Raw genomic sequence first — 14,326 nt, forward strand, 5'->3', positions numbered from 1 at the left:
TGGATTGAAAATTGTGGGTGCGTCAGCAGTTAGTATATTTTGTACCCGTCACATTGTATGTATTGTACGAAGCCAACCCCTTACCATGACTAAAACATTCTTAACTGTATTAAAAGCTGAGGCTGTAAACGGGCACTCAGCACACATAAGGACAAAACACAGGATAACACATACACGGCCCTACGAAGATAATACTGGCCGTAGGTCCAGACGCCACAGCCTCGTTAGCCTCTGCCAAATGCAGTCCAGGGTGTTCTACGTGGAGAGAAGAGAAGATATTCTCGCTCAGTAATAAGTGAAAGGACAATTCGGCAGTGCCGGATCTTCAAACTTTGGCCCCCCACGCAAAATATTACCAAAGGCCTATTTATCTCCCTACAGGGTGACCAGAAAGTCACTGAACTGAGACTATGAACGTACATAACTTCTGTACAAAAGCGATAGAGACTGGGTACTTTGTCTATGTGAATATATTTTTAAACATTAAACAATAAAAATAGTCACTACTTGAACGTTCAGTGTGGGGAAAAGTTACTAAGGTGTAAAGAATTGTCTGCGCGAAGTCAGACAAAACATGAATAAAAGACAGCTATGAAGTCCCTTTCAATAATTTTCTGTGTGTATTTATCGAACTGATAAATGAACGATAAAGTTTCACGCATTATATACATTGCAGATGATTTATTCATAAAAACGCATGATATTTCGAAATTATGGGTTGTACTGTCAACATTGGTCGTGTTAGAGGGTAGTACCAGGTGTGCCCGACATCTGGTTATGTTATTCAATCCAGATGAAAAAAAATTGTTGAAATTAATCGTACAAAAAGACAAGCTTGTCTAACCTATCTAAATTGTGTACGATAAATTTGAACTCTTTTTCTCTCATTCACACATGCGAACCCTCTATTACATGCATGGCAAGGGCCCCCTAAAGGCTTCATCATCGCCTCCCCCCCCCCCCCCGGGACTGCGGGGTTTTGCGGTTTATAGATCTGGCACTGCACTGCAACTCGGTCTTATGTAATTCTACCGAATTCTCGCATTCAATTCTCAAAATAGCAACAACAAATAGACAAGGAGCTTCTTAGAGGTGTACGCGTAGGAAATATAAACAAACGCAGTTGAAATAGTGAAAAAAATATCCGATATTTTTCTATTTCGATTCAATTGCGTTCGTACACTGAGAAAGCTTTGAACTCGTATAATTGCAGATATATTTTTGACAATAAAGAATTTAAATACTTCAAAAGAAAAATTTTGCTCTACTTTATTTTCTTATTTTAAAATTCTATACATCCGAAAGTATGACCATAATTGCAAGGAATGTCCCTACATTTTAATCGCAGTTATTCTTTTTTCACTCTTTTTTTTTTTTTTTTTGAAAAGAGAGCGCCTCACGTTTTGTGGAGCAATGAACGGAGAATGAACAAAAATACATAATTATAATTTATATAATTTTATAAATAATTATAAAAATAATTATTTTTATCTTTTATTGGAACAAGGTGTCGCCTGTCCCAGATTTCGACGCCAGTGGTAAACTCAAGGAGAATTGTTACCGTGTTGTAGCATTGCAAAGTTTGGTGTTTGCTTATTAAACGCACGGCCATGAAAATAGGCGTCTGAGCAGAATTGCGCTGGTGCCACATGTGGGGAAAACAAAGCGAGAGCGGGACAAAAGTCGCTTGTTCCCGCGGACTGCGTGGCAGCGTTGCCTACTTCGAGCGTCAGACACTTTTGTCCCCGTCCTTTCGAACAAATGCAGTCAATTTGTATCACATGAATTACAAAGACCAACTCTACAACGAGATCTTTCATCCTCTTAACCTTCGAGCGGGCGCGCCTGCGCAAAATTTACGCCAAAAGTAATTTTCTTTAATTTTCTTGTGTTTCCTTTGAATTCGTCGACCTATGCTTTTTATGTATTCCTCAAAGAGGTATTTTGTGTTGCATATTAGCAGTCATTGTTACTAATCCATATGTTATACTCTGTCAATTGTTGTTTATTTCAGATCAGAACACCGTGTCGTAAAGTTTGCGCTGCGCGCCTGCTCCTGTTCTGTAATTATTTAGTCAGGTCATTTTTGAAAATGAGTTGACAAAACGTAGACGTTAGCGAAATTCAGCGTATCCTTCAAGTTTCTCGAATAGAATAGATTGATTCATTTTGATTTTGATTTTGTTTTTGAGTCCGCTTTATGCACAGAAAGGCTAATCGCGACTTGACTTGCTTTGGTAGCTAGGTTCGTTCCCAGGATGTTTTGAGGGGACGGACATATCCGAAAATGTGAAAGTAAGTTCTTATTATTTGGTTTATTTTACTTAGTTTATACGAGATATAGTGTGTGTGTGTGTGTGTGTGTTTGTTTGTGTGGGTGTGTGTTGGTGTGTGTGTGTGTGAGGTGAGGGAAGTGGGAGGCGGGAGTGTGTACACAGGATATTGCCATAGACTGCCCATAATTTTTCATATGACTTAGAGAATTTTTACTCGCCTCGGTCCCTCTTGAACTTGGAATGTAAAGTGTTTGTACATAGACTTGTAACATTTAGGTTTTCAGCAGGAATATCTGTCGTAAAAAGTACGACACGCGCCTGCTGATGAAAAGCGTGGTGCGCTATAAATATGTAATAAGTTACGTACTGTTTTTTCTTCTTTTTTCAGCATTCTAACTTGTATTTCAATATGTTTCATTTATATTAACCTCAGATATGATATCAATGAATGTAGACCCAAAAACATTTACTTTTATATTATAAAAATCCTTGCTCATAATGAATGATACTAAATGACGTAAAAAATGCGTCACGCGCCCGCTGGTGACACGATTATGAACGCGCCCGCTGGAAGGTTAAACCTCCAAACGCACGGGGTTGTGCTCGGACGTGGCAACGGTGCAAACTTCTGCCACCCGCCTAATTTCGTGGCCATGCGTATAGTTAAATCGTCACAACAATGGAATTACCAGTACTCACCGCTGTTGGAGCTGTATTCGCCGATGTAGCGCTTCGTCAGGTACCGCACGGTCACAGCTAGAATGGAAAGAAAAAGACAGGTGTTGAAAGCTGAAAATGCTTTTCATGCATTTAGCCTGTGCCAGCATACTCAAGTGTTTTTCAATTGTTAGCAGACATCTTAAAGTGCATCATAATTCCATACAAACGATTCAATATGAATATTCATCTTCGCTTAATTGCGACGGCGAGAATGAATGATGAACTTACAAAGTGGGTGATGGAACCGTGAACATCTGGCCCTGTAGCTATAAGCATGTATGTCGTGAATTTTTTAAACACTTTTCATAAAATCCAACGGTCCGTATTATTTTTAGCTGCATGTTGAACGGATTTATATGTAGTAAAAATGTGCTAAATTTGTAAATACATATTTAGTTATTTTCACCAAAATATGGAGTTAAATGTGAACTTAAAATTGTAATAGTTTCCCATTTTAATAATATAAGACACTACACGATCTATATTGACATTAATTCTAAAACAAAGCAAATTACGTGTTCATTTTCTGTTTCCAAAACAATTAAGAACAAAGTTTTGTTGTAAGTGTTCGAAGGTGAGCTTCCTTTAGTTCTCTCTTAAAATGGATTTATTTGACTAAAAATGCGTTTAGTATCGCAAGTAATGGGAGTGTATTTCAATTTATCAGTTATTCGCAAAAAAATTCACTCAACTCTCTCGGTCACACGAGGACGTGCGCGAATATGGAGTATATGTTGAGAAATGTTCTGAAATATGGAAATATTATGTAAGAATAATGTAAAATATGAGCTGAAATCTAATACTTGTACAAATATGGAAAACAAAAACCGAATTTTTCTAGTCTACATGCCATGATGTGCTAAGATAATACAAAATATAACTGATTTCAGCTTCATACATAAATATGTATTTACATATAAATCCGTTCTCTCTGGTTCACTCAGACATTTTAAGAACAGAATCCATCTGCCCAATTAACAAGTTTTAAAAATAGGCAGCACATTGTCTTCTTTCCAGGAAGCCATGGCCGACGGAGCTCTGCGTGACTTGCTTCGGATATTTCCTCAACTACATCGTGCATCAGATACCATCGAGAATAGCCAACACAATCTCCCCACGCCATCAGCCAACTGCTTGCATTTCTATCTTCCAAGAGTCTCTCAGAAAATTAGAAATAAAAAGCACACTTAATTCAGGGAATAAATTTCTCTTCATAAACTGTTATCTTCTCGTATAGTATCTAAGAAACCCAAATTTACAAAAAAATAATTTTGCCTGTGGATGTGAAACTTGGTCTCTTACTTTAAAGATCAGTATTGCTGCTACAACCATTTCTCGTCTTCTTCTTCTTCTTCTTCTTCTAAGGGAACCAAACTCAACAAACCTAACCTAACCACCACAGATTATTGCTACCCCATAAACCACCCAGCCATGGCAATGCTTACAACAATTGTAGCAGCAATCAAAAGAGTATTTGAAAATAAAATCCTTGGAAAAATATTTGGGCCTAAAAGGGATGAGGAGACAGGTGAGTGGAGAAGGTTACATAATTTAGAACTATATAATGTGTATTCATGTCCAGATATTATTAGAATAATAAAATCAAGAAGACTTAGGTGGACAGGCCATGTGGCATGAATGGGAGAGGAAAGAAGAGTTTACAGGATTCTTGTTGGGAAACCTGATGTTAAAGAGACCAGTAGGAAGACGAAGATGGAGGGATAATGTTGAGATGGACCTCAAGGAAATTGGTAGGGATGGAAAAGAGTATATAGATCTTGCTCAGGATAGAGACAGATGGAAGGCCTGTGTTGCTGCAGCCATGAACCTTCGAGTTTAAGAAGGCTAGAGAGTTAGTTAGTTAGCTTCTCATAAAATTACTGGATCTACCGGAAAAGATTGTTTATCGTTCGGGTGATAATATTTGAATCTACACTGTAAAAAAAAATACGCTTTCTGCACACTTTTGCAACACTTCCTAGAAACTACTTTTGATCACTTCTTGAACACATTAAATGTGCACAAGAAGTGTACAGGAAGTGCTTCAATAGTGTACACGAAGTGCTAAAAAGTGTACAGGAAGTGTACAAAAAGTGCAGCAAAAGAAGTGTACAGGAAGTGTGCAAGAAGTACTTCCAATATAAAGGTATCCCAAAAGTGTGTAAGAAGTGTGCTGCAGAAACTACTTTTGATCACTTCTGGTACACTTTACACATTTGGAACACTTGTGAAAATACTTGAGCGACACTTCTTGCACACATGAGATATATCGCAATTCAGTACTCATACTTAGTTTCCAGAATAAAAATACAGTTAACTCACATTTAACTTGACAATTGAAAGAGGAAAAAGCAACAACTTTCAACTGTGAACCTTAAATTTTGTGAGATGCGTGTTTGTTTTTCTGCGACACACGTACCTTCTACTTATATAGTCCAGAATCAAAAAGGTTGCTCATGGGAGATTCACTTTTATTCACTGCAGTACATTTTCTTCTTTAATTTGTATCTTAGATGTTCACATATTTTTCGAAGAGTATTAAAGCACAATTTTTCACTATGATTACAATCGAACGTATCATTATTTGTTGTACAAAAACTTATGTTTCTTGTACACATTTTGACAGAACCATCTAGCGGCCGGTGTAGGAACAACCAGCCCCCCGAAGTTAACGATCTGTTTTGGTGTGCTTTAAAGATGAATAGTTCGATTTAAGAAAATCTATGAATTTCCTCGGAACATTCAACTTTATCCTTCTTCAATTTTAATGAGATTTATCCAATTATCAAATTGGTACATTAAACAAAAAAGTATTGATAGTTTCATGATGCAATGCGATTTCCATGTGTTCCAGGAAAAAAATAGTTATATTTTGTTATTGTTTAATGTTGCTTGCTTTCAAGTGTGTTACTGCTTTATATAATGAAATTGATTTATGTTCATAACATATTCATTTGTCAAAAAAGTATAAAATAACAATCGATATGACCAACAACACAAAATGAAATCATGTGCTACAAAAGTGTACAAGAAGTGTACACTTACTTTAAACAAAAGTGTACAGAAAGCGTTGAAGAAGTGCACACAACTTTGAATGTGTCCCCAAAGTGTGCAACAAGTGTACAAAATTTCGTCATTTCGGGTCGCACACATCTAGAACACTTTAAGTACACTTTTGCAACACCTTCAGTACACATCTTGTGCATATTATATGCAAGAAAGTGTACCAAAAGTGTACAAGAAGTGTATTTTTTTTTACAGTGTACTTTTCTTTGCGAGCTGTCGATACAAAATACTATTCGCTGTCTCGTGAGTTAGGCTTCTTTTTGGAATTTGCTTCTTCAGCCGTTCTCACATCATCTTCCGCATTCTTTCAACGCACAGCGCAGCGGTAGCATTAACTTAATTTAGTTATGTGGGTTTCACGTGACGTCAGGATTCGCACAGCACAATACTAATCTAAATCATGGCTTCTCCAAGTCACAAGGCAACAGTTTGTGACGTAGGTGAAACACACCTATAGCATTTAAATTGTGTTAACAAAATCGAGCGTGCACCTACAAATTTCGTGTAAAAGTCTACGTAAAAAGGACTGCTTTTTATTTCACATATCTATTCGAAACATAAAAAGAAAATGTTTTTGATTGAAAACGTGTTATATTTTCTAAATTTTAGATATTGGCCCGCACAGCAAAATTGGACCAAATTTCGTGCAATTCAAACAAACATGCTACTGTTACTAAATAAAACAACAATCGAATGACAATAATCGCAGTCCATGTATTGTTTTGACATTAAAAACATCATCCTATTCCACTTGTGGATGCATGGCACCCTTTTGGGTATGACCGACAGACTTTCACGCACTCAACTTGACAAGCCATTATTGCAGGAACGTCAGGAACAAAACGTCGTATAATACCCCAGTGGGTTACAATTGGAAATGATTAGGCATTCTCATGAAATCAGCCCCACTTCTCGGTCTACAGTAACATTCGTATTTCGGCACGTTTAGTCTATTGCAGTGTGGCTCCTCACACGCTCCACCCTTTTTCAATATTAATTGCCTTTTGGAATTAAATAATATGGGCATTAGCGTACTAAAATTTCATTTTTTAAGAGTTTGGCAAAATATTCGACACCAACTCGAACCTCTCTTCTCTCTTTCTATCCCTTTTCTCTTTTTCTTTTTCTTCTCCTCTATTTCCTATTCCTTTCTCATACTCTCTCTTTCCCCTTTGTCGTTTTTCTCCTTTTCTTTTCTCTCAATTTTCACTTTCTCCCTTATTCTTCTCTATATCTCCCTTTCCTATCTCTCACTCTTTCTTTCCCTTTTGTGATTGTTTTTCCTTCTCTTCTCTTCTTTCCTTTCTCTCTTATTCTTCTCCTCGTCTCCCCTTCCTCTCTCTCACTTTTTCTTCCCTCTTTTTCTTTGTCAGTTCCTGTCTTTGTTTTCGTTTTTCTATTTATTTTATCATCTGCTCCTTTCCTACTTCCTCTGGTTTTCCTCTCATTCTTTACTCCACTTTTCCTCCCGCTTCTCGTCCGTTCTTTCATTCTTCTTCTATTTGCTACATCTCTTTCTCTATCTTTCATCTGTTGTTTTTCTCCTTCTTCCTCCATCTGCACCTCCTTCCTTAATCACCTGTCTTTACATAACCAACTTCGTCTGTTTCAACATTAATAGATCTACACCAATAACAATATATGCACAATACAAGTAACACAAGAATGCAAGACAAATATAATTATGGAATCTAATTGGTTTATATTAATAGAAAGCAATAACTAAACAAAAACCTTAAAACTATTCCAATTACTTTGTAATTTATTGAAATCTTTAAACAGTTAGTAAAGGAATTAAGTTTGTGCTTCATAAATATTTATATAAAGTAACAAATTAATTCCTAAATGTAATTAACAATAATGCATTTTTAAATGTTTTTTTAAGGAAAAAGTACTAAAATGATTTTTCTTAGTACTTTGCTTTTTATATTTAATAGCATATTATGAATATACATATCATATAATAATTGTACAGTGGGATCCATGAGCATTACCATGACAATTTTCATTAATTTTTCTCTTCCATCCTGTGTGTTTTTAAGTGATGGATTTTTATGTATGCTGGTGCAGAAGTTGTCAACAGCTTGTTTTGAGTTTTCTTTTAATTCTTGAAGCTCGTATTGGGTCAAATAAAGTGCACGAACATGGTGATGGACAATTTGCACGGTAATACTCATGGATCACACTGTACATAGGCCTACACACACACAATTATGTAGTATGTATTAATATGGCAGGAGCATGGTTAGAATACTAACTTCCCTTCCCAGATCAGTTTCCAGAGAGGTGTCGAAAGTGTCAGACCGGCTTTTCGGCGCAGCTGAATAAGCCACTAAAAAAATGTAACAGGAGAAGCGAGTCTCCACCCCATCGAAAGGGAAAGGAAGAGTGATATCCAGTGTTGCCATACCTTCGGAGCAAAATTTCCTTTTCGTTCAATTTTTTCCTTCATGTAAATAAATCATATAATAATAATAATAATATAGTAATAAGTTGCAGTAGTAATAATAGCAGTAATGCTTTCGTTAGGCAATGTTCTTATGTATGAAAAGTGTTTAAAAAATTCACCACATACATGATTAAAGCTACAGGGCCAGATGTTCACGGTTCCATCACCCACTTTGTAAGTTCATCATTCATTCTCGCCTTCGCAATTAAGCGAAGATGAATATTCATATTGAACCGTTTGCATGGAATTATGATGCACTTTAAGATGTCTGCTAACAAATGAAAAACACTTGAGTATGTTGGCACAGGCCAAATGCATGAAAAGCAATAACAAAAGTGCGTTACGTGTGTGACGCTTTTAAAATGTAGCAAATTTTGACTTGATTTGTCTGTGAAACATCTAAGCTGCAGATGCTAGTAACTTGTATTGGTGAAATATGCAAATTATCTGCATTCACAAACATTTAAACCTTAATGCAATTAAAAATATCATAAAGTTCATTTTGTTATTTACATGGAGTAGAACTACTTCTATATATAAGTATAAATACACACATTCGCTTTTACTGAAACAGTAGAAATAGGAAGGAACGGAAAAAAAATAGTGGATACGAAATTTCCCTCATTGTGGCAACACTGGTGATATCCATCACCCTTGTCGTCGCTTCGATTTCTTCCAAAGAAAACACAGGCATTCGTGTTTCCACTTTCACTGCCAGCGACCACCTACCTCTGCAACCTTCACCCACTTGAAGCAGCCCTCAATCAAGGGATGACTCGTCACCTCCTGTCTAGCAACAACAGCCCGCTTTCCCTTTCTACGCCCAAGGCTCTCCCTCGCCCTCATCAACCACCTCCTCGTTAGACACGACAGAAACAAAAGGGTAAGAACGAGAGGGAAAGTCAGCAGAAGATTGGATCGGTGGCCAGCAGGAAACAATGGGAGTTCGTTTCATCTCCACAAACTTGCTATGGGTCTTCCACAGATATCTCTTTGTAGTCATAAAAAGTTCCCCTTTCGTCAAAATACTGCTGCTTAGGCTATCTTCTTCTTTCTTGCCTAAGATCCCGTTGTTTTACATTTCCTAGACAGGCACGTAGCCAGGGGAAGGGCTCATTGGGCTGAACAGTCCCCCCCAGGAAATAAAAAAAAAGAATAGTGGTAATTAATTGTACGTACTTCCTTAGCAGGATTAAGCATCTTGTATAATAAGTTGTAATGTACTGAGAAAAGCATCTTCAGAGCTTCTACACCCACATTCTCGTCTTTAGATGGCGGCTGCTGATAAGAGATGAGGCCTCCCCCTCCCTCGAAATAAAGTTCTGGCTACGGCCCTGTTCCTAGGCCTTGTAAAATGGCTTGTGAACTTAATTTTTTCAATTTCTTGAGCGATAAAGTGTTTTAGTTGTTTGATTTTTGTTTGTGTTTCGTCCATTACCTTTTTCTTTTAAAATGCTGTTCCGCGGAGGTGGGAAGAGACGCCCCCGGAGAGTGTAACGACACTTCCCTCAATGTTACAGAGTTCATGCAATCCACGTCCAAGCCAGGAATCTTGTTTTTTTGGCCAAAACATGTATACCGGGTGGCTACAATTAAAGTTACCATTCAGAAATAAATTAAAAAAACAAACACAAAAATAATCAGAGATGCGATTTGAAGCAAGGTCAAAAATATTGATTGATTGATTTGGTTTATTTTACATCGCTTTTCATCCACTTTTGGCTAATTCGCAAAAATGAGGATTTGTGATGATATGATGAAATTGATGAAGGCACACTCACGCAAAGAACGTCCAGGCCGGGATTCAAACCCGGGACTCCTGGCGCTGAACTCACCACCCGGCAGGTCAAAAAGCAATTTGCATTATGGAGGTATCAAGAGAATTGCAAGAGCCTCCTCGTCAGAAGAGGCTGTCCCTTCTGTCTCTGGAGCAAGCGAACGAAAACAAGTGCCTGCGCAAGTAGCGACGCGAGACGGCTACACCGATGAACACGTGAGAGGAATTGCGTGGAGGGGAGGAAAGCTGTTCCAGCCTTCAAGCAGCGCGTACTGCTTCGCTCTGCCCACTCGATCCCATCCCCCACCCCCTCTCTGCCTTGCTCCAGAGATAGCCGAGACAGAATATAGAGATGGGATGCCACTTGCGAGCATCCGTGTCTCTGTCAATTTGTTCTGCACGTGAACAATGTTTGGTGCTGAAGAGTGGCCGTCGACGCTTCCCTGGAAGGAGACAAAAAGCCACCGCGCTGGAGAGGAGAGCCCTTCACTCCCACTTCGCTTCGGTCTTCCGGATTCTCTTCACCGATGGAACGTCGTCGACCACGATTGCATCAGGGCAGATTTCTAGCATTAGCGGTGGAAGGGAACGGAAAAATGTAAATTGGGGCGTTCAAAAGTAGGTTGCGTTAGAATAATAAAATAATATAAAAATTGAGGAGCGTCGTCAATGGTTACTCTGCACCAGATTTCAACTTTCGACAAAAAAAATCTAGTGAATTATACCAAAAAAAAGGGTATGTTTTTATTCCCCTCAAAGAAAATGGAATTGAAAGTATGTAGACTCCGTAACAAATACAACTGAAAAAATCATTAAAGTGTTCCCTGCCGAAAAAAGTTTGTATGGCATAGTGCTGATATTTTACACGTATTAGAAACTTGTGTAGGTGGGTTTCATGTGACGTCAGAATGCGCACAGCCGCCATGTTTGCGGCTAATTTTATTTGCCGTTTGCAAGAAAATATCCACCATGTAGCGTCGTTGCATCTGCACCAAATGCACGTTTGTTTTAAATAACTAATGTCTGTGTCAGTATTTCCCGGCCGACCGTATTTCTACAAAAACTGAAAAACTGCAGTTTGTGACGTAGGTGAAACACACCCAGTGGCGTGCCCAAGGGGGGGGGTTGGTGGGGGTTATAACCCCCCTTTGGCCCAGCATACCTAAAAAATGAACATCAAAGGTAGGAAAAGATCGCAAAATGAGAGCTGACTCCCAGAAAAAGTGTCTATAACCCCTCCCTTTCGAAAATCCTGGGTACGCCACTGAATACACCTACGGATAGGTTTGAAGTTTTGAACTTGGGAGTAGATCTTCGGTCAAGTTTTCGGTGTTACTATTTCGATAGCTCTTGTGAGAGTTTCTTACAATGGAAATACACGGTTTCCAAATTACGTAAATGTTATAACATTTAATGACCTACGTTAAAACTAATATTCTAAGGTACTTAGAACCAAAAGGCAATCGTTTAGTTACTCACTGGTAACGCATACAAATTTGCATAGTGCCCCCCCAAAAAAACTACATCCAGAACAAGGACGTATTTATGGGGGTTCATGGGGCCCGGACCCTCCCGAAAGACTTATCCAGTACTAAAATTAAATAATGTAAATATACTTGTTTAGCGTTTATTGAATAATAGATGGTTATAATTTTCTAAGAATTATATTGGAATCAGACGACTTTGAAGGACAGTTCCAAAGATGTATGTTTACACGCTACTACGCATGATAATATGCATAAAGTATTAATGAGGAACCTTACTTTTCATTGATATTAATTTTTTACCATGACACTTGCTCTTAAACAAATTATGCCGATCTATAGATAAGCTAGATAATGAATACGTGCTGTTATATCTCTATTCTTATACGGTCCTTTTTCCAATGCATGTGAAAATAACAATATAATAATAATTAACTTCTAATTTAATTAGTATTAATATAATTATATAATTGTTTTAAACATTATTATTATTCCTGAGACCCCCCACAGAAATATATTTCTAAATACGTGCCTGATACGAAAATGAAATCAGAAATGTCACCCCCAGAAAGCAAAAAAAAAGTTAATACGCACAGTGGGTAAGTGGGTATTCAAACATTACCATTCGGACTCGCCTTTTAAATGTTGGCCAACATTGACGGCAGCCTTGCAGTTTCTGTAAATGTGCATCCACTTAGAAGGTGGAGGAACAACAAAGGAGCGAAGGAGCGAGTGACTGTCAAAACAATCGAGGGCTCTCACCTGTTGCGTCAAAGTAGTGCGGGAGCCTCTTGGAAACTAGGAAATGGGGCTGAGAGCCTGGCGGATATACTTGCTTTCGTGCCGACCCCCTCCCCTTTTCTTCAAAATTAGGTTCGTCCAACAAGGAACGCAAGTTTCCTGTTTGGGTGTGAAAAAGTAGCGAGCGCTCGGATGTGTTGTTGCGTAACCAAATGCCGTTACATCTCGTGCATAATTCACATCAGTCACGTTGCGGGAGGGATTAACTCCCGGAGAAAAAGTCTCTGTGGACACAGCTTTTCACTGTAACCTAAAATAATTCCATGGCCCACTGTTGCCGACTCCGAGGAATAAAATTAAGCTTCAATGCATCGTGCCTAATTATACAGGGTTAACCTAAAGAAATAGACAGTTTAAAAGCTTTATAAAAGGAAATTTCTTTGTTACATCAGAAAGCATTTAGTACTGTTGTGTAGAGAAATTCTTCAAGTTTACGACCTCCGCTTTTGTTTGGCGTCGGCATCACGTGAGCACCCTTGACGTAAATCGAGCAGTACGAACGGTAGCTAGGTGGTGAAGGCTTGCTGCGTGCTTGAATTTGCGAAAACAAATTCTGTTACCGTCGCACAGCATCGCTTTAGAACACGGTACGATCCTCCCCTTCCTGCAAGTGTGGACGCATCGCAACGGCTGCTGCGACCGTTGGCATGCACATGCTGAGACGTGTTTGGGGAGAACTGGACGATCGCATTGATATCTGTCGTGTTACAAAAGGGTCACGCATAGAACACTTGGAACTTACCAACGTAAACTTCAGGACTTACTCTTCAAACCACGTAAGTATCTCAGCCCTATTATTAAAATTCCTTTCTGTAAAACTTTGAAACTGGCTATTTCTTTTAGGCTAACCCTGTATAATGAATGCAAGTTTATGTGGAAGATTGGAAGGACGTATAGAGTACGCATCACGTAAAGAGAAAAGAGAAACACTGTGTGATTGGTGATGCAAGGGAATGAAGCACAATACAAGTTGAAGGAGGATTGTTTAAACGAGGACACATAATACATGAAAGAAACGAAGAAATGACAGGTAAGTGTTGTCCAGAAAGATTAAAAAAAAACAACATGTATGTACAAAGCATGAGATCAGGAACAAGAACAACGAAGCAAATAAAGAACAAACAAGTATAAGATGATCATGATGAAGTTGTTTTGAGTCCACTTTATGCTCAGATAGGCTAATCGGGATTAGACCTACAGTTTAAAGCAGTGTTGTTAAGACACCAGGAACCCATAAATTCGAACCTTTTTTTAAATTTGAATTGGAATTCTTTCGGTGCGTCAGCACTTAAAGGCTATTGCACCCGTCATCTTATACGGGGTCCAGCCTCTTACCTTACCTAAATTAAATGTAATGTCGGTTACTAAAATATTAAAACATTCTGACTTCGGTTAAAAGCTGAGGTTGCAAAAAGGGGCACTCAAGCACGCATATGGACAAAACACAGACGCCAGAGCCTCGTTAGTCTGCAAAATGCAGTCCAGGGTGTACTGCGTGGAAGGATCGCCCCTTCCACCCCTCTCGCACAATTTAAATTTGGTCCAAGTTGCGTATTGTTTCATTTCAATGCGGAACTTGGATCGTATTTAAACTGATCCGGAAAAAAGGTTCCTGGATCGAATTGAAATACTTTATAGATAAAAAGGTTGTTTATGGTCCTCAACCATTTACGCTTGCTGATTTTCTCTCCTGGACCGAAATTCGTATATTCAAAAACACTGTCTTAAAGTGTGATCCGAACCACTATGCTCC

At 38.4% G+C, this 14,326-nt stretch overlaps 1 protein-coding gene across 1 annotated transcript in view; it reads right to left on the minus strand.

The window, feature by feature from the left end:
- The window catches only part of LOC145989177 (ras-related and estrogen-regulated growth inhibitor-like protein), a 75,092-nt gene that overhangs the window by 42,356 nt on the left and 18,410 nt on the right, over window positions 1-14,326 (minus strand). The window contains exon 2 of the mRNA XM_083124471.1: window positions 2,976-3,032. Within this exon, the coding sequence (XP_082980597.1) occupies window positions 2,976-3,032 (57 nt within the window). The remainder of the gene's footprint in view (window positions 1-2,975; window positions 3,033-14,326) is intronic.

The sequence above is a fragment of the Lepisma saccharinum genome, chromosome 6, assembly GCF_977018435.1.
Source record: "Lepisma saccharinum chromosome 6, izLepSacc3.1, whole genome shotgun sequence".
NCBI lineage: Eukaryota > Metazoa > Arthropoda > Insecta > Zygentoma > Lepismatidae > Lepisma > Lepisma saccharinum.